The following is a 27,304-nucleotide window of genomic DNA, read 5'->3' as shown; positions in this document are numbered from 1 at the left end:
GACTAAACTTGATAATAGAAGCATTACTTGTGTGCTATTGGGAGTTAGTGAGGAATCAAAAGGTTACAGGCTATTCAATCCTGTTGCGAAGAGAGTTGTTGTGAGTAGAGATGTACTTTTTGAAGAAGAAAAGCAATGGGATTGGGATGTGAGTTATGAAAAACAAATAGCAGTAGACTTAGAATGGGGTGATGGTGATGGTGATGGTGAGAATGAAGAAGTAGTGTGTGAAAATGGGAATGGAGAAAATACTGGTGGAGAGATGGGAGTTAATCGTGATATGGGAATTAGAGAAGAGGAAGATGGTTCTCGTGAGGGTGAAGAAAGAGTGAGGGAGTTGAGGCAATCTCGTGAGAGGCAACCTCCTACGTGGATGGATGATTATATTAGTGGTGAAGATCTATTTGAGGATTGAAGCTCATATGGCATTACTGGTGTCAACCGATCCATTGTATTTTGAGGAAGCTGTAAAAAGTTCAAATTGGAGGTTGGCGATGGACAGTGAAATCAAATCTATCGAAAAGAACCAAACATGGACACTCACTGATCTGCCAGCTGGGGCCAAAAGAATAGGAGTGAAGTGGGTTTACAAAACCAAATACAATGAACATGGAAAGATTGAAAAATACAAAGCTCGTTTGGTTGCTAAAGGGTATTCTCAGAAGTATGGAGTGGACTATACAGAGGTTTTTGCACCAGTGGCAAGGATGGATACAGTAAGGATGATTATTGCCTTAGCTGCACAGAAGAATTGGGCTATTTTTCAGCTGGATGTCAAGTCGGCTTTTCTCCATGGTGAGTTAAGTGAAGATGTCTATGTAGAGCAACCAAGAGGATATATAAAAAAAGGCAGTGAGCATCTAGTGTACAAGTTACACAAAGCTTTGTATGGATTAAAACAAGCTCCACGAGCTTGGTTTAGTCGAATCGAATCACATTTCATTGATGAAGGATTTCAGAAGTGCGATAGCGAGCAGACATTATTCACAAAGAGAAACAAAGAAGGAAGAATTATCATTGTAAGTCTTTATGTTGATGATTTAATTTTTACTGGTAATGATGATGTTATGGTTTCTGAATTTAAAAGCTCTATGTTAAGAGAGTTTGATATGTCTGACTTGGGGAAGATGAGGTTTTTTCTTGGGATCGAGGTGCTACAAAAGTCTGATGGTATTTATATATGCCAAAGGAAATATGCCTTGGAGGTTTTGAGAAGGTTTGGTATGATGGAAAGTAATTCAGTGGGTAGTCCAATAGTTCCAGGTTTCAAAATAAGCAGAGATGGAAATGGAGACTCTGTTGATGAGACGTACTACAAGCAGCTGGTGGGTAGTTTGATGTATCTCACTGCCACGAGACCTGATATGATGTTTATTACTTGTCTCATAAGTAGATATATGGCAAAACCAATGGAAATTCATCTACAGGCAGCTAAGAGAGCACTTCGATACTTGAAAGGGACTGTGAACTATGGAATTCATTATAGGAAAGGAGGAAATGGTGAGTTATTGGGGTTTACGGATAGCGACTACGCCGGAGATATGGAAGATAGGAAGAGTACATCTGGTTACGTGTTTTTAATGAGTTCAAGTGCTGTTTCATGGTGTTCAAAAAAACAGCCTATTGTGACTTTATCAACCACAGAAGCTGAGTTTGTAGCAGCTGCAGTTTGTGCTTGTCAAGGAGTCTGGATAAAGAGAATTTTGAAAGAGCTGGGACATTCTGATGAAGACTGTATTACTGTGATGTGTGACAACAGTTCAACCATCAAACTCTCTAAAAATCCTGTTATGCATGGTCGCAGCAAACATATTGATGTGAGGTTTCATTTTTTAAGGAATCTTACTAAGGAGGGAACAATTGAATTAGTTCATTGTGGGAGTCAGGATCAGGTGGCAGACATAATGACCAAACCATTGAAGCTTGAAGTTTTTCAGAAGCTTCGAAAGCTGTTGGGAGTATGTGAAATTTCTGGTATAAACTAATTGTTTCACAGCATTTAGTTTAAGGGAGGAAATGAAAGAGTTTACTGAAGTTTTCCGTTAAAATAAAGTCCTGGTCTTTAGGGACATCTACATGTATTTGAATTGTTCCAAGTTTCTGTTACCACTTTGCTTTATTTACGCTAAGTGGGTTGCTTTCTCGTTTCTGCATTGTATGGCTATTTAAGCCAAAGTTATCATTAATAAAAGTGGGTCATTCAATCCAGCTTGTAGTGTTCTCATTCTTAGTTTCTTTTATCAAAGATCCTAACACAACCGGACGTTAACAAAAACACAAAAAATTATTTCCACCTAAACTGTGACTATGAAAGAAAGCTTACATATCCGGAGGCTGGGAGGCAAATCAAGCGAATGTGAGTGGCGGAGAAAGGTATAGAAGTAAGAAGCAATTGATGGACCAAAGAAATGGCCGGCAAAAAAATTCCAACTTCAAAACTCTGCGCACATAGTGACGAGATTTTCATCGTTCGGTTGGCCCAAATGGTCGTCCGTAGCAGGCCACGCGACCCCGCCTCGGCTCCTCCGACAATGCAGTCAATGGCTGCCCTCATAGGTGACAAAAGACCAAAATATAATTAATTTTTTTGATATTCGATATTTGGAAATGTTTTCCATCATTTTTCACAAAAAATGATTGCTCCAAATGCACCTTTAAAAATTTAACTGAAAAGCGTAACATATTGTAATTTTCAAGTTAGAGAGAAATATTTTTTCAAAAATTTTTTTTAGTAAAATCCTCGTACAATAAGTTGAACAAAGATCTAACTAGTACAATAAGTTGAACAAAGATCTAACTAGTGTCGAATTAGTATATAATAACAATGGCAAAAACTTGTGTGAGACGGTCTCATGGGTTGTATTTGTGAGATGGATCTCTTATTTGGGTTATTCATGAAAAAGTATGACTTTTTATGCTAAAAGTATTACTTTTTATTGTGAATATGGATAGGTACCCTTCTCACAGTTTAAGATCCGTGAGACGGTCTCACATGAGACTCACTCAATAACAATATATTCATAACTAAATATGTATTGTAATATTTTGTAGAGTTTGAACTAGTAGTCGATATAAGATTACAAATTAGATGACATTATGGAAATGCATTGAGATAACTTAATCTTTTTCTTTTAAAAAAACATCGAATTAAAAATGTTTATAAAAACCCGTATGGAGTAAATTTTGTAGAGAGAATATGAGATAGATTTCAAAAGGAAGTCATCGACTGTATTTTTTTATTATTATTATTATTATTATTAATTTTTTAAAAAAATACATTTAAAAAATAACGTGATTTGGTAACGTTATTAATAGTGACAGACCCTGCAATTTCGTAGGATCTAGCTACCGCGTCCGCTATAGCTATTAGTGAATGCTGCAACTTTGTGTGCTCAAAGTTGAAAGTTTCGTGGACTTCAATTATTCAGACTTTAATTATATCATCATTTTTTTGTTTCTATAAATAAAGTTCATCATCATATTCAATACTTGTATATGAGGAGTGAAATACTCAAATGGAAAAAGAAGTGTTCGTGCATTTGAAATTGGAAGTCATTTGTATCGTTTTTACTTTTTAAAAAGTCAAATACAATATTTTTGCATATCAACAACTAAAATTTAATGTTTAAAAAAGATGATTGATACTTGAATTCCTGTAATTTATATCATACTAAAATATATCATTTTGTATCATTGTATTATTTAAATTATATATTTCACTAAAATATCATAATTAAGATTTATGTATTTTGGAAATTTATACCATACTAAAATATGGATTTACTTTTTAAAAATTCAAATACAATATTTTTGTATATCAACAACTAAAATTTAATATTTTTTAAAAAAGTTTGAGAGTATAAAATTAACGTATACATATTTTTTTAAAATCTTAATTCTTTTTTAAAAAAAAACCTATCAACATATTTTTTTAAAAAAACTAAAAAAAAATAACAAAAATCATCAAAACTTATAAAACTGAAAAAATGAAATAATCGTCTCACTGGGATTTTCTTGTGTGTTCACATATTCGTGGACACTCAAACTCTTCTTCTTCTTCATAGCAGCTATCTGACATCTCCGGTTCAGTATCACTCTTAAAAACATCATCATTAATTGTCAGAGCCGGACAACGAACCTCCCTACCTAAGCCAACATTGTTTGGTGCCGAATTATGCCTTCTAGATTCCAACTTGCTCCACCCACATAAAGGTCCCAACCTAGTATCGTATTCTGCCAACATGCAGCAGAGTCCTGACAAACTGACGATATATTGATCTCATGATCAACTTCCATGCACCAAATATATATTGTTTAGTCCTTTGGTAACATGTGCAACATATGATTTTGACTCATTAAAACCCTTATATGAAGAAGTATCGAATTGGTTATTGAACTCTGAATAGGAGATGTGTGGAAAATATGATTCGAGTTCATCAAAACCAACATGATGATCAATTGGATTTGTTTTCATGTATAAATACAACATATGCATATTGAAACATTGCATTATAAACTATAAAATGTCGCCATCGACGAGAATAATTTGAACTCCATGTCAAGATGATCTCTCAATAAATGAATATTTTATAAACAACTTGATAGTAAACTTCATTAGATTGATTCCTAACATTTAATGTGCTACTTGAACAAGCACTAATATATCGTAATACTCATATATGATATAAGAAATACTATATTCGGCCGATCGGATATAGATAAAAAAATTTAAAAATTAATAGAAAAATTTTGGACCGAAGAAGCGTAAAAAAAAACAAATGTGAGGAAAGTTAGATTTAGAAATTGTGAGGAAAAAAAAATACTTCGTATTTACAAAGTTTTATAGATTTTGAAGTTCACACAACTTTAACACATGAATCCTGTGTCGAACTTATTCGACGCGAGAATCAGGCTGAAAACGAAGCAATCTTTGCTGGAATTACGGCTTTGAATGCAAGGGGATTGGGAGACTTGCGGGCATCGCGGCTTTGAATGCAGGGAGACCGGGAGAGCTACAACACTAACAAAGTGCAGTGTCCGCTGTCACTCCAACAGACACTGCCAGCTCCTAGTGTCCGCTACTGCTAGTAGCGTCTTGCAGTACTCCACCAGCCAAATTAGTTTTGAAATTCATTTTAAAAAAAAATTAATAATAATAAAAACCCAGCGACTGTAGAAGGCTATCAACTTGTAAAGGACATCAATTAAATCACACTAAGCTTCAGTGAGTTGCCACAATCGCTTATAATTCACGTATAGCAGATAAAACATCAGCGAAGCAAGAGTTAGTGACTGAAGCATTTAAATACCAACATCCTGTTATGGAAATGACACGAATATGAAAACGTCAAACATATAGGCAAATGACACAAAATCCGGGAGAGAATCCTTAAGAAGCATGGCTCTCCTCTGCTGCGGCCTCAAATGTTTCACCTGGAACAAGGTCAGGCACGTCATCGTCGTTGTCCTCTATTATTCTGGTAGCAGCTGCACCTGTGCCAGCAGCAGGAACTTGCTTCTGAAACTGCTCTGCCAATTTCTTCAAGTTCTCCAAGTTATCGGGACCTGAAAGTTTTTCAGGTAAACAATTTTCTGAGACTATGACATTTACATCACATTGGACAACAAAATACCACAGGCAACACTTACCCAATTGGTGGATTATCTGTGGAAGAATGTCTTGCAATTCTGAACAAAAGCAGCACCGTCGAAAATTAAAACAAAAGCAACACCATTCAATCAAGCAGTCCCATGTTCTTGCCAAAAACACAATCTAATATCGGTACAGAACAGCCAACATCCATGTAGGAGTAGGGAATATTCAGATAAAATCTTTAGATATTAGAAAGGAAAATTATAAAATCACCAAAAAGAAAATACAAAATCACTGTCAAAAGGAAGGAACTAAACAGCCACTTCAAATTTTTGAAGAACATAAAGAAAAACATACTCTTGGTCTGAGGAGAACCACTAACAACCCAAGTGTTGGCAGCAATAGATGCTTGAACTGAGTAACAAAGAAACAATATTAAGAAAGAAAAAAGGGAAGTGAGAGATAACTGTACAGTGGCCTATATTGAAAATTCATTAAAGCAATTCACACCTTTAGGATTGGTGAACTGAATTACTACATCCTCCTTGAAGATATTGACTTCCTCAATTGCAGGTATTGCATTAACTCCTATTCTCTTCAAGGTGCTTTGAAGTCTTTTATCATCTGTGGTGGTTGTTTTGTGAACTGCCTTCTTCTTTCTGCAATGGAAGATAAACATCTATCACACCTTAAAACTAAAAAGTTTCCTTACATTCTACTCTCAGAAGAAAATATTCTATACTCTCAAGTCTGCACCATGTAATACAACATAAGGTGGTTCTGTTCAATGAGAATAACTCTTCTTTTACCGACACTTAGTTGTCTCATCGTTAAAAACATCAGTCTAAAATACAACAAAAGAGATATACCTTCTCACGGTGCCCTTCCCACCAGTGCGGACTGAACCAGCCATCTTCTTTAACTTATCCACATTCATCTGAAAAGAAACCGGACTAAATGTTGAATGGCAACACCAATAATTTATGATGTGCCACAAAGACTTTCAGAGATGCTTCCTCCCGATATGAAAATTACTCAAGGAAAACAGATATTTCGAAAGATCTTAACTGGTGTACACCCATAAGAAGGCAACTTTCCTACAGCACTAGCAGGCAGCTACTAAAGAGTGACCCATATTGAATACTGGCTAACATAAAACTGGTCATATTCACACCCTACTAGAAACAATTACAACAGCAAAAGAAAGCCCTCAGCCCCAAATTTCACAGTGCGCTGCGACAGAAAAACTCATTTGTAGACCTTGGCACAAGCATAAGCACATACCACAGTCATAGCACACCAAGAATTACAGTCCGATGAAAAATCCTCAAGAAACCAATCAGGCACGCTCCCGAAAATTACAATAAAACAATGTTTCTGAAAACTACACGAAACCCATCAATTGTAATTTGGCGTAACAATACAAATAACCTGATTTATATCCAAAAAAAAATCAACAAAAAACAAGTAGACCAATACAATGAAATTCAAAACCTAGTAAGCTGAAATTTTCATAATTAAACATCCCTTCACACGAATGATATCATCAATCAGGATTTCAAACGAAAACCGATGCCTCTAGTCGTAATTCCAAGAAAATTACCTCTGCCCGCGGTAATTGAACTCTCAGCTGTGGAGGCAAATCGACGAAGAAAGAAGATATGGGAGGTGAACGCGACTGATACGGAAACGAATAAAATAAAAACCCTAGTGTCAGATTGCAATTTGTAAAAGTGGAAGGGGTATTGACGTCATTCTAATTTCTTCTACCCGGGTGGGTTTTTTCACGAGGCCCGGTGTATAAAATGGACAGCGGAAGCCCATTGACTAAGTAAGATGTTAGCTCGGGCCCGATCTCGATTGTTATTTTTCTTTCCTTTTCTTTTTCCCCCTATTTATTCTCTAATCATAATTTGGTACACATGATAGGATAAACATGTGATATATAATATAAGAATAAGTTAAAGATAAATAAGATGTAGGATATTATATTTAATGTTTAGTATGATTTTAATAATAGTGATTAAATTTATATATTAGATTGTAATGACAAAATTAACCTTATCACAATAAATTTTATAATTTCAAAGTTGTTGCTTGAGTTCATATTTTTTATATGTTCATGTGCCGATAGTACTTGCATTATTTATTTATTTTTACCTAATTTTATATATTATATAATATGATAATTGAGCCCTTGATTTTGTGAGTCAAGTCAAATATCAATTTTTAAGGTTAATCGAGTGATACTAATAATTTTATTGAGATTTATAAAAATTATTTATATAATTATCTCGAATTTATTTATATAATTATCATATTATATAATATATAAAAATAAATAAACTATTTATTTGATTTTAATTTCTAGAGTATTAAACTATTTATAAACTATTTATTTGATAAATAAACTATTTATTTGAGGGTAATTAAGTCATTTGTAGTGTATTTTATCATTAAATTAAAATTATCACACATTCTATTAGGGATATTTATCTTTCTAAAAAATTATTTATCAAGGGCCCATGATATTATCATGAACTTTTTAAAAAAGTACCAAATATGGGATAAGGAGGATTATTTATCAATCTCTCTTATCTCATGTACCAAACTAGGACTTATATATATACATATATATAGTGGAAATAGACTAACAGTGGCACACGTTAACGTGGATACAAAAATTTTACGCATATTATCTAATTGAATTTTTTGCGTGTATTTCAATATTTTAAAAACCAAGTACAGAAGAAGAATAAAACAATAAAGAGTAAGTCGCTTGTGAGAAGATTTCACAAATTTTTATCTGTGAGACAGGTCAACCGTACCAATATTCACAATAAAAAGTAATACTTTTAGTATAAAAAGTAATATTTTTTCATTGATGACCCAAATAAGATAGATGTCTCACAAAATACGACCCGTGAGACTGTCTCACACAAGTTTTTGTCAAAAATAAAACAAAACGTGAAAATGGAAGTTATGGAATTTAATGAAAAGAAAAACCGCATCACAGTTTGCAAGAGGAGGTGAAAACAGTTGACAGCTTTTTATTATCATTTTAAATTAGATATATATGACATAAATGCAATAAATGTTGTGGAAGATTTAATTTAATTTAAGCACCATATCCGTGCACATGTAATAGACAAAAGGATTTAAAAATTTAAAAAAAAAAATAACAAAAAATTGTAAAATGATCATCTTTAAAGTCACAAATTTTTTATATAAAAAAAACTAAATCACATAATTTTTAGTTTAATGGAAATCAATCGGTTCAATTCTTCAAACACAATAGTTTTAGCTATAGATTTTTTGCATAACTTCGTATATGTACGAGTCAAAGATATATAAGTCGTTTAAAATTTCTTTATATGTGACTTATGATTTTGATATTGTATATATCGATCTAAATATCATATTCGAATATGATATAATAGCAGTGTAGAAAAAGTCGTGTTTTATCATATAATTTTTTTCGTGATTTTAATCATCTATTTAGTTTTAGTCTGTCATCTTTGTTTTTTTCGTAATTTTAGTTTTTTTCTAGCATAACCTCTATGTAGTGCTGATATAGAATCAATATGACACTGATGTATGCGATGTTATTATTGACTATCTCATGAAAAATTGATTTAAATCGTCAAAAATACCAAATGGACTGACACACCGGAACAAAATATTAATCAATTTAGAGAATAAAATTCTTATTTATGTTATATTATTATAATCAGTGTGGTGAAATTAAGGTATAGTTTGGTACATGAGATAAGGGAGTGATTGATAAATAATCCTCCTTATCCCATGTTTGGTACATTTTTAAAAAGCTCATGATAATTTCATGGGCCCTTGATAAATACTTGTTTAGAAGGATAAAATATCCTTTCTATTAGGTGTGATAATTTTTATTTAAGGATAAAATACACTATAAGGTACAGTTTGGTACATAGGATAGGATAAGTAAGGGATATATAGTATAAGGATAAATCAAGGATAAATATAATGATAAGATAATATGTTGAATGTTTGGTATGATTTTAACATGAGTGATTAAATTTATATATGAATTGTAATGACAAAATTAACCCTACTTTAAAAACTTATATTTTGTTATCAATATCTTGTAATTGCATGTCTCAATTCTTATTATTATTTTTTTAAAATCTTGATTATATTAAAAAAATTATTAAAAATATATATTAGAAATAAATAAAATAAAATCATAAATGATGAATAATTTTAAACAATTTTAAAAATAATTATTCATCTTTATTTCCTTTAAAAAATGAGAGAATTTAGAAAACAATAAAAAAATTCATTGTCCACACCAAATTATGCTATAATATATATATATATATATATATATATATATATATATATATATATATATATATATATATATATATATATATATAATAAACATTAACTTAAATGTATTTAAAATATTGACACAAAGAGATACCAAACAACAAAGGCAAATTAAAACCATCGCATATTAAAAAAAATAAAACCAAAGTACGGAATATAGTATGACAAATCCATGAAAAAGCTCACAGTCAACAAAATAAATCATTGTTTTCAACCATGTTGTAGATATCATACTCACTCTTTTTTTAAGAGTTGCTTGACCAAGGAGTGTCGAGCCTCGTCGGGTAAACTGAAAAAAAAAGCCAATTTCTTTGGATTCTCCACTAACTTGTCAGCTGCAAAAACCTTCTCATCTATTGTCAACCCTGGAATTGTACCCATAGCACCCCACACATCTTTAGTAGCAACAGGGTCATATGTAGATATAATAACCTTCTCATCTTGATTGTCCATGATATAATAACTTCTGCCACATTATAACAAAAATTTACATCATGTTAACTGGATTAATTAGTCCATCTTGCAGCTTTTCGTGGCTAACCAGTGCAAACCCGCTGATATTATCAACGTTCTTTACCAGTACATGATATTTATATGGATACATAATCATAATTTGTTATGCAGAGGATGAGATGTTTGAATCAGACAAAGCTCAAGTTATTAAAGAAATAGAAGAACTTCAGCCAACAACACCAATTACGTGTTCTGGGGAATTGTTCAAACCCATTACAGCATGAATAATTAGTGAAATGGTATTTATTTCCAGCGATATTATTAAGTTCATTATCATATTGGAGGCGATCGTTAGCTGTTTTTTTCGAATACTTCCCATGAATTGAATAAAATCATTATAAGATATTTTAAATACTAATTGCTCCAACGTTATTGCAGTTGATAGGACACTACTGGAAAACTTAAACAGACAACCAAGAAGAAAACAAAATAAAATTCTCGAGCGTGTTAATGGGAGGATTCAGTTTCTGAAAACCGTTGCATGCTAGTACAGCCCATATGAGAAAATCAACTACAACCCAGAGCATTACACTTCAAAAAACATCAACACTTCCACAAACTCCAAATAAATTCTTCAATCCAAACGAAATTAAATTAAAATATTGAAGAACACCAAAGTTTTACCTGTTAATATCCTTTAACCTCCACAAGAAGCGGCTTCAAAAGCCTCGATTCTCTATCTCTCGCCGCCTCAGAGAGAAATGAATTTTGAAGAAGGTAAAATGAAATTTTAGGGTTGCTGTCGATTCAAAACTTTGGGGGTTAATAACGTCATTTCATATTATTTATTATTTTATCATGCAGATATCCCTAACTTTTGGTGGGATGTCTTCTCCATGCTAGACCAACATCATCACGGGCCCATCTAGTTTTTGTGGGCTTTTAAAAAATGAGTCAAACATAGGTTGAAGAGGGATAAATTATGAATCACTTAGTTATCAAGTGCACCAAACTATGCCTAAATGATTTAATTACCCTCAATTTATAAATGATTTTTATAAATCTATGCTAATAGGTAGAAATTAAAATCAAATAAATATTTTTATTTATTTTTATATATTATATAAAATGATAATTATATAAATGAATTCGACATAATTATATAAATAATTTTTATAAATATTAATAAATTTATTAGTATCATCCGATTAACATTAAAAATTGATATTTGACTTGACTCACAAAATCAAGGGTTCAATTATCATATTATATAATATATAAAATTAGGTAAAAATAAATAAATTATGCAAGCACTATCGGCGTATGAACAAATAAAAAATATGAACTCAAGCAACAACTTTGAAATTATAAAATTTATTATGATAAGGTTAATTTTGTCATTATAATCTAATACATAAATTTAATCACTTTTATTAAAATTATACCAAACATTAAATATAATATCATACATATTATTTATCCTTATATTATATATCATATGCTTATCTTATCATATGTATCAAACTATGTCTAAAAGAACTATGTAATCCTTGAAAGCAAAATAAAAATAGTCAAAATGAAAATAGACTAAATGGAGAGGGAAGCAATAAATAACGGATTGCCATTCATATTTTTGAGCTTCTTCCAACCGTCAATTCACGCCACCATTAGAGCCAACCAACTTCAAAAATGGCGCAATACATGTTCCCTCCCTTATTTCTTCCTTTTACTACTGAAAATGCTTCGAATTCCAGGTTCATGCGCGTAGCTTAGTTCCTCTTTTTCTCCGATTTCAACTCCAATTCCATTTGATTGATGTAAGTATCGTCCGATCATAAATATTCCTCATGCATGCATTTTTCACCCTTTCTATTTTGACATTTGGTTGGTTTGGTTTGATTAATATACGATGTCGATGTTGTTGATTGATTGATTGATTGGGGTACGTGGTGAATATGGATCAGACGGAGGAGTGGAAGAGACAGAGAGTGGAGGAAAGGGAGGGTTTCTAGCTAATCGAGGCAGTGTTGCGGCTCGGCTAAGCTGAGCAGGCGGAAAATATGGCGTCAGCGGCGGGGAATCATGATCAGTCTGCGCTGACTCGGCGGCCGTCGCGCAGCGCTGCGACCACGACGTTCTCCATGGAGGTGTTCGACAATGAGGTGGTTCCCTCCTCGCTACAGTCGTCCATTGCCCCCATCCTCCGCGTCGCCACTGAAATCCAGAACGAACGCCCCCGTGTTGCCTACCTTTGTACGTTCCCATTCGTTTCTTGCACTTTTTTGGCTTTTTACCTTCCTATTCATCATAATCTGCATTCGATTAAACTTTTGATCATCAAATAAAACATTTTACAGAATTATAATTTTTTTAAAAAAAATATATAATGTAGATTTTTTTAAAAAAATATTATAAAAAAACTAATGTAAATTCTTTTTTTAAAAAAATTATTATCATAGACGAACATCAATAGATTTCTTCAGTTATAAATTTGGTCGTACAGTCAATCAGTCCACATTTATTTCTGAAAAAAGAATTAAATTTCATATGACGTCATTTGAAAAAGGATAATTCTTTTATATTAATTAGCTGTCGCTTGATTAACTCGTGACTTCCGAGTTCCGCGACCGGTTGATTGAGAGACAAAAAAATAACACAATTACTTAAAATATATTTTGACATAATTGATCCTGTTTACAAATAATAATTATTATTATTAGAATAGAAAGTTACAAGTGTAATTTAATTTTAAATTAAGAACATTCTTAAAATTTTCAAGATGTGTTTAGCAAAATGAGCCCCTTTGGCCTTCGTCCTCAGAATGTTGTTTAATTTATTTATCATGTATTCATTTTTCTAGAACACTTAATTACTAAGTTCCGCATTGTGTTAAAGTAACAATAGAGTGTATGTGTGTTATTAAATTTAAAACTAACACTTTTTTGTGAACTTATTTCATTCAAAAAATATTTTATGAACTTTTATTTTAACCCCAAAAAAAAATCAATATTGACACTCTTTATAATTGTTTTGAACACATTCCAGGTCGGTTTTATGCGTTTGAGAAGGCACACAGGTTGGACCCAAATTCTAGTGGACGTGGTGTGCGACAATTTAAAACCAGTCTCCATCAAAGGCTAGAAAGGGTAAGAGTACACTTAACACTAAATGGTCTACCACTACATCTTCATCTTGATTGGTTGTTCTCAACTTCGAACAAAATTTAATTTCTTAAAATGTAATTCTTCATCATAAAAAACTTTTAGGTGATCCACTGTCAGAAAATTTAATTGATATTAACTCCAAAGCACGTGTGTGTGTTTGTGTATAAATTTAAATTTAACAATTATTATTAAATATGTTTATGACTGGCATGAAATGTTTTTATTAGATTTATAAATCAAGAAATGTTATTTAAATTTATTTACTTTATCTAGCTGATAATGGAAATGCCATCTCCATAGTCATTTTGCCAAATTGTGTACAAAAAACTGGAACCCCTAATTAAAAGATATATAACGAGTTTCATTTGTTATAAGTTCAGCTGTGTTTTATGATTACACAAAGAAATCTAGGACATCTCTGGTTGTGCTGCAAAGAATGGAATGTTTGTGTCTTTTAGTGAGGAAAGAACCATCTTCCCTGAATAGAGAATCAATAGTCGGTACTGTAATTGGTTTTCTTGGATTTGAATGTATGATGAATGTGTGTAGAGAAGTTTGATCAAACCACCATATGAAACTCGATTAATGAATTATGAATATTTTTTTATGATCCTTACTTTTGTTGGCATTTTCTGCAAGAAGTGGGTGACAAAACCGTCGAGTTGTCCATATGCTAATGCTATTTATAACAGAAATTAATAGAACATGATATTTGCCTTGTTCATGCTATTCAGGACAATGCATCAACTCTTGCATCTCGGGTCAAGAAGACCGATGCTCGGGAAATTGAGAGCTTTTACAAACAATTCTATGAGCACTATGTTGTGGCACTTAACAAGGGGGAGCAAGCTGACAGGTATCACATTTTTCTGTGGAGAGTTATGTTTGAACATCTATGTAGTCCAGGCTCTCTGATTTTTCATTTGCCTTTTGGTTTGGCAGAGCTCAGCTTGGAAAAGCTTACCAGACAGCAGGGGTGCTATTTGAAGTACTTTGTGCAGTTAATAAGACAGAAAAAGTCGAGGAAGTTGCTCCCGAGGTTGGTTTTTTAAGCTGATAATTAACATGTATTTGATTTTAGCAACACCTTCTGACGAGTTATTCATTTGACCGCAAATTGATTCTGTAAATTGAACAGATTATGGCTGCAGCTAATGATGTCCAGGCAAAGAAGGAAATTTATGCTCCATATAACATTCTCCCCCTGGATTCTGCTGGTGCTTCACAATCCATAATGCAGCTGGAAGAGGTGATTTGTTCTTACAGTCTGTGTGCTGACCCATTTAAAGACACATTTTTTAACATATGTAGCGAGTCAAAATTTATTAAGACATTTCACTCTTTAATGCTGGCAGGTTAAAGCTTCTGTGGCTGCCTTACGGAATACCAATGGCTTAACTTGGCCATCCTCATTTGAACAGCAAAAGCAAAAAAATGGGGAGTTGGACCTCCTTGATTGGCTGCGAGCCATGTTTGGGTTTCAGGCATGTTTTGTTGATTGCTATGTCAAAGAATGAGATAGTTAATTCATACTTCTACATAACAATTTTCAAACATTGGATTCTATCTACAGAGGGACAATGTCAGGAACCAAAGGGAGCATTTGATTTTGTTGCTTGCTAATATTCACATAAGGCTAATCCCCAAGCCCGAACCACAAAACATAGTATGTCTTCCCATTGATTTATTCTTGGATTACATTGGAATCTGGGGTATTTGTCTTATGTACCAGGCATATATGTTATAAGATGCATCTCAATAACTATTTGATTCACTCTGGACCTCTGTTGTCGTAGAAAAACTAAATATCACGTGTTTACTGCTGTAAATCAACTCCATTGAAGTTCATTTCTATTGCTAGCCTTATTTGGTTTCAATGTGTACGAGCTGGATGTAATATTGGGTGTAACTTCCATTATTTATTTTGTGGACAAATGTAATCAAATTTAGGCTGCATATGTAACCTGTATCGATTTTTTCCGTAGCTTGACAATCGAGCCGTTGATGCTCTCCTCAACAAGCTCTTCAAGAACTACAAGACATGGTGTAAATACTTGGGGAGAAAACACAGTTTAAGGTGAGATGATGGGATTTTGTGGTATACAATCAATTTAACCGATAAAATTAAGAATTGGCCTGATGGTTGATAATTAATATTTTCACCTTAATATTCATAGGCTTCCTCAAGGGCAGCAGGAAGTGCAACAGAGGAAGATACTTTACATGGGCCTTTATCTTCTTATCTGGGGTGAAGCAGCTAACTTGCGATTCATGCCAGAGTGTCTATGCTACATTTTTCATAATGTGAGTGGTTTGTTTTCCTTTTTAATGTCTATGAATCAGTGTCATAGAATTAAATAGATGTTTATCAGAGGAATATCACGTCCTTTGAATGAAGGAGTTAAATATACTTGATTTTATAACAGTGCAGTTTTAATTTATGAATTCGTGTTCAGATGGCATATGAACTGCATGGACTCTTGGCTGGAAATGTTAGCATTGTCACAGGAGAAAACATCAAGCCCTCTTATGGTGGGGACGACGAATCTTTTTTACGAAAAGTTATAACCCCCATTTATCGAGTGATTGAAAAGGTATATTGCACAGGCAAATTATAAATATAGCTTATTTTTTTTGCTTTGGAGGTAATGATGTTAATTGTCTAATAGGAATCCAAGAAAGCGAAAAATGGGAAAGCCCCCCACTCAGCTTGGTGCAATTATGATGATCTGAACGAGTATTTCTGGTACAAAGTGAAAGAAATATTAATATTTTATGATACAACTCAACTTCATTTCTTTCTCTTTGTATGATATGGTAAACTTTTATAGGTCGTCGGACTGCTTTTCTTTGGGTTGGCCTATGCGTGATGATGGTGAATTTTTCAAATCAATACGAGAGATGCCGCAGGTAAAATCAAGCTTATTTGGGTTGTTTACCTCATTGGAGTGAGTTTATTCCTTCTTGATTTCTTAGCATTACATTATTTGTATCTCAGGGAAAACGTGCTCCTCGGAGAAAGCCAGGAAAATTGGGAAAATCTTTCTTTGCTGAAACCCGATCATTTTGGCATATTTTTCGAAGTTTTGATCGTCTCTGGACATTTCTCATTCTTGGTCTGCAGGTATCTCATAAAAAAGGATAAAATTGATGTATCATGGCTTTCTTCACTACTTTGGGTGTTTTCGCTAAAGTTCGAAATGGTTAAAATGCAGATCATGATTATCATTGCATGGAGTGATCTCTCGGTGTTTGATATCTTCCAGAAAAATGTCGTATATAAAATGTCCAGTATTTTCATCACCGCGGCCTTTCTTCGCTTCCTTCAGAGTTTGTATTTCATATTTTCTAGCGGAGATAGTGATATCCAAATTAAACTTTAAATAATAAATTATTTCCGCATTCACGTTATCAACAAACTCATTTGAAATTGGGGGCTAGAAATTTATTTATTATTTGATTAAAAAGTTGATAAAATTGTTTTTAGGTATGTTGGATTTCATTCTGAACTTCCCGGGGTATCTTAGATGGAAGTTTACTCATGTCTCAAGGAATGTTCTGAAGATAATTGTCAGTCTTGCATGGTCCATAATCCTTCCAGTGTGCTATATGCACCAAAACAATTCATTTTCATTTGGAAAAATCAAGGATGTCCTCTCGTTCCTTGATAAAATTAAGGGTGTGCCTCCTTTATACATCATGGTGGTGGCTGTATACCTGCTACCAAATTTATTGGCAGCGATGTTCTTTATTTTCCCAATGTTGCGTCGCTGGATCGAGAACTCTGATTGGCTTATTGTTAGGTTTCTTCTATGGTGGTCACAGGTATATATTCTGCCTCCTCCTCTACTTTTGAGCTAGCATAGTTTTTTGCCCATGACTACCGTTAAAAGTGTTCTTTGTCAAAACTCAAAATAGCTTGATTTTTCCCTATCTGCCAATTGTCTTGTTAGGAAACTAATATTTGATATTTGACAGTCAAGTGAGTACACCACATTTAGATTCTACACTTGGTATTCATTGGATGGAAAATAGTACATTTAATTTATTAGTTATCAAATATTTTGATATGTCAATAAGAAGATACCGCAAGAAATGACGAGAAACGTCAGATAACAAGTAACTCATGATTAAAGTGAGCTCCATTCTATCTATTATAAGCTTAGCTCGGATTTTTGCATGAGAAACTTATCCTAAAAAAGCCTTCCCAGTTCCAATAAGCACATTGTCAGTTAACTAGAACGTTAGCATCTGTACTTCTCTCCTTGTAAATATGAGGGAAGAACATCGGGTCTCATTAAATCCGTGATTCTAATAAGTGAAAGAAGGAGGTTGCGCATGAATGTGTGTAGAGTTCATATTTTTACGTGCTTGCTTCATCTTGATTATAAAACTTCTTCAGACTCTCTACCGAGTTTCCTAAGTTTACTTTCCTTGTCCTTTTAGTTCCTTCTTCAAATTTATTAAATGCTAGCACAATTTTTTATTGATATTATAGTTTTATTGTGATTAAATACTCAAGTGAGAAACAACTTTGATCAGATTTATTTTCAATAATCATCAAGCCTAGCATTGAAGTTTTCAGAATTTCATATGAGTTACCATTGCTGGTCTTGCAATTGGGTAATGTTAGAGTATATGTGGAGTTTGCGGAACTATTCTTATGAAGTAGTAGGAAAGAGAGCTGATAGTAAGAGGAAGCAAGATTGATTAAGACAGATATTCGAACTGTTGCTTGAGACAACCATCTTTCTTTCTTTTTTTGAAGAAGATCCATCTTTCTCTCGTGAACCTAACTGTACTTGATAATATGCATACTCCCTTGCGTGAACTTTGACCGTATAATTTATATAAAGAGCTTGCTATCATTTTGCAGCCTAGAATCTATGTCGGGAGGGGAATGCATGAAAGTCAACTTACCCTCATCAAGTATGTTGAAACCAAATTTTCTATTCCTTCATTCTATTCCATCATTAATATTTACTGAACTTTCTCTATATTATCACCACAATAACAGATACACTTTATTTTGGGTGCTGCTTTTGTGTTCAAAGTTTGCCTTTAGCTATTTTCTAATGGTACTTTCATATCCTCTTCCACCGATTTATAAACTAGTAGATGTTGTGGTGGTTTCCATATATTCATTTTGTCATTTGTTCCAGATTAAACCTTTGGTGAAGCCCACCAAAGATATAATGGACATTCACCGAGTTGAATATGCTTGGCACGAGTTTTTCCCAAATGGTATGTGTTCATTTCCACAAATTCTTTGCCATTTCTTTGTTTGAACATGTACAACATCTCCTAAAATACAGCCAAGCACAGCTATGGAGCTATTGTTGCCCTTTGGGTACCTGTCATCATGGTATGGTTTTCTGATTTCTTGTAATATTTCTCATTATTGTTTTTTATCCAACTTTTTCTTCTATTATCTTCATTCGATTTTATTCTTTTGTATCAAAATGTTGCATGATTGTAGTTACTTTCATGCAGGTTTACTTTATGGACCTCCAAATCTGGTATGCTATATACTCTACCTTGTACGGAGGTTTCATTGGTGCCTTTGATCGACTTGGAGAGGTAATTTACAATACTGAACTCACTTAGTTCATGGTTGTTTCAGATCTCCATTTTTATTCGGGCATTTCTCTGTCTTTATAATCGTATCCAATAAACTTTTTTCAACTTTTAAATTGATTCTCTTTTATCACCATACCCAAAGTGAAAATATGAGCTCATATTGACACAATGTTTTTCAGCTGCAAAATAGGCTGAGGAATAAACTTCTGGAAAAGAAACAATTTTATTATTTGAGAATTGTGAGGCACAAGCCATGGTTAATTATATCGTCAAGATTATAAAATACTTTTGTTATTCATTATTTTGTGTTGTTGTACAAAATCATTCGGCAACTAATTTATACATATATCTTGATGACTTGAGAGTTCTTGAACACTTATCAAAGTCAAGCTCTTTTCTTTTTCTTTTTGATTGTTGCGGGTGTATCAATTATTTGGTAATGGAAACACTCCTTGGAGACGCTGTTGATTTAACTTAACGATGTTGATATTTTTAGTATTTATTCACACACACTCACTATTTCGGGTCAATAAATTACCACATTGTCTCCACAGATTCGAACTCTCAGCATGCTCAGGTCACGTTTCCAGTCCTTACCCGGTGCATTCAACACTTACTTGGTGCCTTCTGATAAAACTAGGAAAAGAGGGTTCTCTCTCTCTAAGCGCTTTACTGAGGTTTTTTCACCCTTTAACAATAGATAAATTTGTTATAGCCCAAGTGGTGAGTTTCATCCCCAATCTTTGACTGATACATTTCCTGATTTATGTAGGTTACTGCAAGTAGAAGAAGTGAAGCTGCTAAATTTGCTCAGCTGTGGAATGAAATCATATGTAGCTTCCGCGAAGAAGATCTCATAAGTGACAGGTAAATCTCACAGATAAGTTGATTATTTCATCCTATCATATTTCTATTTCGCTAGTTCAACTTTTCTGTTATAATAGAACGATCTGAACATGTTTTTATTTACTTCCAGGGAGATGGATCTGCTGCTAGTTCCTTATTCCTCAGATCCAAGCCTGAAATTGATTCAGTGGCCCCCTTTTTTACTTGCTAGCAAGGTACCCTCACAATTGAGTTCTATATTTTTCTGAGCTGTCCTTTTACTCCATGCATTTGCAGATTCCAATTGCATTAGATATGGCAGCTCAATTTCGGTCAAAGGATGCTGACCTTTGGAAGCGTATTTGTGCCGATGAGTATATGAAATGTGCTGTCATAGAGTGCTATGAGTCATTTAAACTCATTCTTAATGCCTTGATCGTTGGAGAAACTGAGAAAAGGTTGTATTTAGTTTTATTCATGGAGCTTATAGGCTAAATTCATATTATTTTGTCCTCTCAAATATTCATGTTATGCACGTGAATTGTTTGTCACTAGGAGAATGCTGGATGCCAGTTTTCAGCATGTCTTATTTGCCTTTGTTTCCTATCAATCCCATGCGTGGGTTAAATGAGAATCTTCTGAATGGTTATAATATATGGTTTTATCGCTCTTCTTGATTATTTATGTTTAATCCCTTTCTATTTAAATTCTTTCAAAGAGTCTTTCCTTCCCCTATTCCATGCACGATGTTATTGTTGCTAAACTATGTACCAAGGTATCCAACTTATAATCTTTGTTTTGTATACACTGGTTTGATTCCTATTTAGCATAGCTTTTTTACTTCTGGGATTATCTGACAAATTAGGTGTTCAATATATTGTTTGGTTTTAGATCGTTGTTGGCTTCAGAGTTCTAACTTCTTTGTCTTTGTAACAGGATAATCGGAGTTATCATAAAAGAAGTCGAAAGTAACATTTCGAAGAGCACATTCCTTGCAAATTTTAGAATGAAACCTTTACCAGATCTTTGTAAAAAGTTTGTGGAACTTGTCAATATATTGGTAAGAAGTTCATGATATAGTAGCAAAAATCACACTTGTCACGAGTAAGTTTTTAAATTCCTACATTTTGGCATATTTTGCAGAAAGATGGTGATCCATCCAAGAAAGATAGTGTTGTTTTGTTGCTTCAAGATATGTTAGAAGTAGTTACCCGTGACATGATAGTGAATGAGATCCGGTTGGTAGACTTTACGATATTTTGGCATCATGACTTGCTACTTTTAAAGATAGCGAGTTTTGTTGTATCATTATCTAGTGACGCCTTGTGAAATTTATTATCTTTGTCGGATGCAGCGAATTGGCCGAACTCGTTCATAACAGCAAGGATACAGGAAAACAACTTTTTGCCAACATTGTGTTCCCTCCCCCAAATACAGCTCAATGGGAAGAACAGGTACGCATATATTAAGTTATACCAACTTCTAGTTCTTATACAGAAATTGAGAACTGTCACATGTGTTTCTTTAATAGATTCGACGTCTCTATCTTCTCCTAACTGTAAAAGAATCTGCAATGGATGTGCCAACAAACCTTGAAGCACGCCGGAGGATAGCATTTTTCTCAAATTCACTTTTTATGAACATGCCTCGTGCGCCTCGAGTTCGCAAAATGTTGTCATTCAGGTCCAATTTAATATCCTTGGTGTATGCATGCACACATAGTTTGTTCATGACCTATTCATTTTGCTCCTTTTTGGGTGGGTGGGTATGTATAAGATTGTTGATTACTGTTGTTGAGCACCAGCTATAAACTTCTCTGAGTTACCTTATTTTTTTCTGTTATGATTGTCTTTTCTTTTGAAAAACACAATTAATCCGGTGTCAGGGAGCAAGTAAAGGTTTAGCATTGTAAAAAGTTAGTTAAAAATATCAATGCATGGTTGATCTCAAGTTCTCAACAATGTCATTATATCATTGTCATCATTTTAAAGGGAGTTTGGACTTCTATTTGCGAGACAATATTTCGTCAAGAAATATTGGGTATTATATTTTTTCTGTTTAGATTGATGAAGGAACATATTTGAGTCTCTTTATAGTTGTTAGGCGTCAATGAATTTTCTGTTGAGTCGATGAAATGTCTTCTGCTTGTTGTTAACCAAATCGATTTACATGGCAGTGTTATGACTCCATACTACAGTGAGGAGACTGTCTATTCCAAGAGTGACCTTGATATGGAGAATGAAGATGGTGTGTCGATCATATATTACCTTCAAAAAATTTATCCAGGTTTACAATTTTTCTAGACCTGACTCTGACACAAAATTAACTACTCTTGGCAATGTTATTCTGATCCTGTGTTCCAGTTTTTTATCATCAATTATTAATCATATTAACATTTCATTTAGATGAATGGAATAATTTCATGGAGCGTATAAATTGCAAAGGATATGAAATTTGGGAAAATGAAGAAAATGTTCTTCAATTACGCCATTGGGCTTCGTTGAGAGGACAAACTCTTTGCCGAACAAGTTAGTTTCCCTCCCTCTCACTGGTCTTCTTTTTTTGCTTCAAGTTTTAGGTTGACAATAATTATTTTTACGCAGTTAGAGGGATGATGTATTATAGAAGGGCCTTGAAACTTCAGGCATTTCTTGACATGGCAACAGAAGATGGTAAGATGATGTTCTCATCATATTTGCAAGGGGATCACACTGTAGAATTATAATTCATAGAAAGCCGAAAATTGTAAAAATTATTCTTATTACTTGTCGAAGTCTGAGTACTTAAAGTGACTACTTCTAATTTATACTTTTCAAGAAACAAATAGTGTCAGCAAGATTCAGTTCTTTGTTGTTTTTTTTTTCTTTTTGAATTTTCTTTGATAATACAGGTCTCCAATTTAATTTTATCTATTGCAGTCAGTCCTATGGTATTGGTATTTCAGGCCCGTTTCTGACTGTTCTTTCCTAAAATCAACAGAGATACTTGAAGGCTATAAAACTATCACAGAACCATCGGAGGAAGATAAGAAAAGTCAAAGATCAGTGTACACTCAATTAGAGGCTGTCGCTGACATGAAATTTACTTATGTTGCCACCTGCCAGAACTACGGAAACCAGAAGCGAAGTGGAGATCGTCGTGCAACTGATATTTTAAATCTCATGGTTAAGTAAGTGGTAGAAAGGAAAGTTCATTGTTAAAAAATTCACTATACTAAGATTACGAGCTCGTTTGATTGCAAGCTTGTTCTCTATTCGTGCAGTAATCCATCTCTCCGTGTAGCATATATAGATGAAGTTGAAGAAAGAGAAGGTGGAAAAAACCAAAAGGTTTACTATTCTGTATTGGTAAAAGCTGTTGAGAATCTTGATCAGGTGAGTATTATTTTCAACTCCAAATTTATCCCCTCCGATTTAGTTTGGTCTTTAGATCTGATTCAGTTTAAGTTATTCCCTTCTGAAGGAAATCTATCGTATAAAGTTGCCTGGGTCGGCAAAGGTGGGAGAAGGGAAGCCTGAAAATCAAAATCATGCTATCATTTTCACTCGTGGAGAAGCTCTTCAGACCATTGATATGAACCAGGTAATTTAATGTCTAAATTGAGTAATATACCAACAGGTCTTCCCATTCTAAAACTGTTTATTGCCTTCGTTTTTTAGGACAACTACTTGGAAGAAGCCTTCAAGATGCGCAACTTGCTTGAGGAATTTAATGAGGACCACGGAGTGCGACCGCCAACTATCCTGGGTGTTCGCGAGCATATATTCACAGGAAGGTTGGATATTAAATAAAAGTTCCTATAAATTTTGGTTCTGTTTCAGGTTTTGCTCTCTAAGATCTTTCACACATTTAATTTCAGTGTTTCGTCTCTGGCTTGGTTTATGTCGAATCAAGAAACTAGCTTTGTCACCATTGGTCAGAGAGTTCTTGCAAGACCTTTGAAGTACGTGATCTTTTTGCACTGTTCAGCAAATGTGAAAATTATTTTTGTATATGGTCCTGCAGATAGCCTAAGAAATTATGTACCTTGTGTCTTTTCAAAGGGGGACATCATTCGTCGTCTGCAACTTAGTGGTTTAAATATCTTACGACTGCTGCCGAAAGTTTTTTGAATTCACTGTGTTAATTTATTGGCACATCCTGATATTAACAACTTTCATCATAAAGGAAAGTGTGAGTTCCTTCTGTTATGTGAGAAAAAAAATTCATTGCCCCCTTCCCACTAATGCTTCTGTTAACTTCTGTGACTACACATCACTTACATCAGATACCTGTTGCTTCCGTAAACATCAATTCTTGCTCTTGTACTTCACTTCAAATACAGACATGTATCATATTGTTCTGGCGTTCTTCTTGAGGTTGGCTTTACATGATATCCTTTTCTCTAATCGGTTTTATGTAGGGTGAGATTCCATTATGGACATCCAGATGTTTTTGACAGAATTTTTCACCTTACTCGTGGGGGGATCAGTAAGGCTTCCAAGGGCATTAATCTTAGTGAGGATATATTTGCTGGTGAGTTTTTAAAACCACAACCACACTTGTGTTTCTCCATACATTCTGACAATTTTCTCTTTGAAGGTTTTAATTCAACTTTAAGACGTGGAAATGTTACTCATCATGAATATATCCAAGTCGGCAAGGGAGAGATGTTGGCCTAAACCAAATCTCACTTTTTGAAGCCAAGGTTGCTTGTGGTAATGGGGAGCAGACACTCAGCCGTGATCTCTACAGATTGGGTCATCGTTTTGATTTCTTCCGTATGTTGTCATGTTACTATACTACCACTGGGTTTTATGTGAGCTCCATGGTAATAGTTTTCTCTTTCATATCTCATACTCCATAAACTTTTTTGGGAAAGTGACTTACGAAAAGCAAACTCGATTTCTTTAAATCTCTCATTGGGAGTAAACATCTGTTGAATTGTTCTAGAGACTAGAAGGGCTCAACTTGGAACTTTGATTTTCTTTGTTCTCTTTTTATAATGGTTAACAAATGGATTTTATGATTCATTGTTTACTAAGATTTTTGGTAGCTTAAATATTAATTTTTATACACTAAATAATGTTCATCACTAACTAGCATAATTGTACTAGCACGGCAGATGATAGTTGAATGTTCAATTGATAAATGCCTTGGGAAAATCTTCCTGTATGACTTCTGATACAGCTAGAAAGAACAGTATATGTGAGTACATGTTAGGTTACTAATTAATTTTGTGTGACATTTTGATGATCGTCATACAATATCGATAGTTGAGAATATGTTCTGTTAAGATTCCTTCTAGCAATAATTTTTAGTAAACTGTAGTGTTTCTTTATGCCATGCAGCTGGTGGTCCTTACAGTGTATGCATACTTGTATGGCAAGCTATATCTTTCACTGAGTGGACTCGAGAATACCTTAGTAAGATTTGCAAGATCCAAGGGAGATGATGCTCTGAAGGCTGTCATTGCATCACAATCTATTGTGCAACTTGGTATACTGATGACATTGCCAATGCTCATGGAAATTGGACTTGAGAGGGGTTTCAGAACTGCGGCTGGAGACATAATAATCATGCAGCTCCAACTGGCATCTGTTTTCTTTACTTTTTCTCTGGGGACAAAGCTTCATTACTTTGGGAGAACAATATTGCATGGTGGAGCCAAGTACAGAGCCACAGGGCGTGGTTTTGTCGTGAGACATGAGAAGTTTGCTGAGAACTACCGAATGTACTCGCGAAGTCATTTCACTAAAGCTCTGGAACTGTTGATTTTGCTCGTATCTTATCAAGCTTATGGCTCAGCAGCTCCTAACTCAAAATTTTACCTAGTCCTCACCTTCTCGATGTGGTTTCTCGTTGGTTCTTGGTTGTTTGCTCCTTTTCTTTTCAATCCCTCTGGATTTGAATGGCAGAAGATAGTGGATGATTTTGACGATTGGACCAAGTGGATGAGTAACAGAGGTGGTATAGGTGTTCCAGCAAACAAGAGTTGGGAATCCTGGTGGGAAGAGGAACAAGAGCATCTCCAAAGCACGGGTCTGTCAGGACGGTTCTGGGAAATCATCCTTACTCTCCGCTTTCTCATATACCAATATGGGATCGTTTATCAGTTGAATGTCACCCAACATAACAAAAGTTTTATGGTGAGCATTTGAAATTGCTTAACATTTGACTAATCACGTTTCTTCATTTACCATTTTCGCCAGGTTGTTCAACTTGTTGAATTACAAATTTCTTTACCAACATGATTGAATATCAAAGTTTTGAATATATGAAAGCTGTAATTATGCCATTATTGTATTTTGTTGAAAAAAAGTGTTTTCTTAAAGAAAATATGTGGTTGGGCTTTGATCGTTTTAAAATCACTTATAGAAGCTGAAGTCAAGAAGTCAAAAAAGAAACTTTTAAAGCTTCGGCTTCACTTTAAAATAAACATTTATAACCATCATATCCGCATAAAGATAATGCATTTATTGTCTTCTAACTTAATGTCATGGTTGCAGGTTTATGGTTTATCTTGGCTAGTCATTGTTGCTGCTATGCTCATCCTAAAGGTCAGTGACGAAACAGACAATCAATCTTTGTAATTCGTCTTTTCTTTCAGCTCGGTACTAACGTGACGGGAAACGTTTTCCTTGTTCAGATTGTGTCGTTGGGGAGGAAGAAATTCAGCGCCGATTTCCAGCTTATGTTCAGACTACTAAAGCTATTCCTATTCTTCGGTTTAGTTGCCGCACTTGTGATAATGATAAAATTCCTTGAGCTCACACTAGGAGATATATTTGCCAGTTTCGTAGCGTTTTTGCCAACAGGCTGGGCTCTTCTGCAGTTATCGCAAGCTTGCAGGCCTTTAGTGAAGGGATTAGGAATGTGGGTTTCTGTTAAAGCTCTAGCAAGAGGGTATGAATATCTAATGGCATTAGTAATATTTGCTCCTGTGGCTGTCTTGGCTTGGTTCCCCTTTGTATCCGAATTCCAAACGAGGCTGCTTTTCAACCAGGCTTTCAGCAGGGGGCTACAGATTCAACGTATTCTGGCTGGTGGAAAGAAGCACAAATGATATAGCCTCAATTGTATCTCCATCAAGTCTAGGTAAAAATTTTAAACCATATCATGACTTTAATCTGTAAGTCTGTAACACCATTTTTAAGGTGGATACGACACCTGATGATGCAACATTTGATTGTATCAAGATAAGTGAATGTTGAAAATGTTGTCACGAGGAGACTCGCCCTCATATTTACTGGGCACATCGTATAATTTCACCATGTTATGGGATTTGACACTTGGCTTCTGTCAAATTGATAGTACTAAAGGAATATTGTTTTGTGTCTCA

The 27,304-nt window shown here is 34.2% G+C and overlaps 2 protein-coding genes and 1 long non-coding RNA gene across 10 annotated transcripts in view; 1 reads left to right on the top strand and 2 right to left on the bottom strand.

Moving 5' to 3' along the window:
- Window positions 1-2,581, bottom strand: part of LOC140823669 (uncharacterized) — a 7,630-nt gene extending 5,049 nt beyond the window's left edge. For 5 of the 8 annotated variants that reach the window (XR_012116254.1, XR_012116258.1, XR_012116253.1 and 2 more), the window contains exon 1: window positions 2,260-2,581. This is a non-coding gene — a long non-coding RNA (uncharacterized lncRNA). The remainder of the gene's footprint in view (window positions 1-2,259) is intronic. The other 3 variants (XR_012116257.1, XR_012116260.1, XR_012116256.1) reach the window with 1 other exon arrangement.
- A 2,590-nt stretch (window positions 2,582-5,171) lies between these two features.
- On the bottom strand, window positions 5,172-7,353 carry LOC140823667 (nascent polypeptide-associated complex subunit beta-like). The gene is made up of 6 exons (XM_073185122.1): window positions 7,197-7,353; window positions 6,463-6,530; window positions 6,104-6,252; window positions 5,951-6,007; window positions 5,650-5,688; window positions 5,172-5,565 (listed from the first exon to the last, which is right to left on the bottom strand). Exons 2-6 carry the CDS (start codon window positions 6,528-6,530, stop codon window positions 5,390-5,392), a joined length of 489 nt encoding a protein of 162 aa, XP_073041223.1. The 5' UTR covers window positions 7,197-7,353; the 3' UTR covers window positions 5,172-5,389.
- A 4,717-nt stretch (window positions 7,354-12,070) lies between these two features.
- Window positions 12,071-27,283, top strand: LOC140823665 (callose synthase 5-like). The gene is given in 43 exon segments (XM_073185118.1): window positions 12,071-12,231; window positions 12,379-12,667; window positions 13,460-13,560; window positions 14,313-14,434; window positions 14,521-14,617; window positions 14,717-14,827; window positions 14,934-15,062; window positions 15,152-15,244; window positions 15,564-15,655; window positions 15,756-15,882; window positions 16,035-16,172; window positions 16,248-16,324; window positions 16,410-16,488; window positions 16,577-16,702; window positions 16,794-16,908; window positions 17,066-17,403; window positions 18,455-18,507; window positions 18,596-18,656; window positions 18,741-18,822; window positions 18,894-18,943; window positions 19,072-19,158; window positions 19,713-19,835; window positions 19,931-20,025; window positions 20,135-20,219; window positions 20,281-20,441; window positions 20,920-21,043; window positions 21,127-21,221; window positions 21,338-21,437; window positions 21,515-21,666; window positions 22,160-22,269; window positions 22,389-22,511; window positions 22,587-22,655; window positions 22,963-23,152; window positions 23,246-23,357; window positions 23,446-23,565; window positions 23,643-23,758; window positions 23,843-23,926; window positions 24,386-24,498; window positions 24,565-24,621; window positions 24,624-24,793; window positions 25,314-26,111; window positions 26,472-26,522; window positions 26,612-27,283. Coding segments are annotated over 42 exon segments (5,736 nt in total). The 5' UTR covers window positions 12,071-12,231; window positions 12,379-12,474; the 3' UTR covers window positions 27,029-27,283.
- Window positions 27,284-27,304: the final 21 nt, after the last annotated feature.

This window comes from Primulina eburnea, chromosome 2, assembly GCF_022965805.1.
Source record: "Primulina eburnea isolate SZY01 chromosome 2, ASM2296580v1, whole genome shotgun sequence".
NCBI lineage: Eukaryota > Viridiplantae > Streptophyta > Magnoliopsida > Lamiales > Gesneriaceae > Primulina > Primulina eburnea.
Note: the sequence above shows the minus strand (reverse complement) of the source record. Positions and strands in the feature narration are given on the sequence as shown.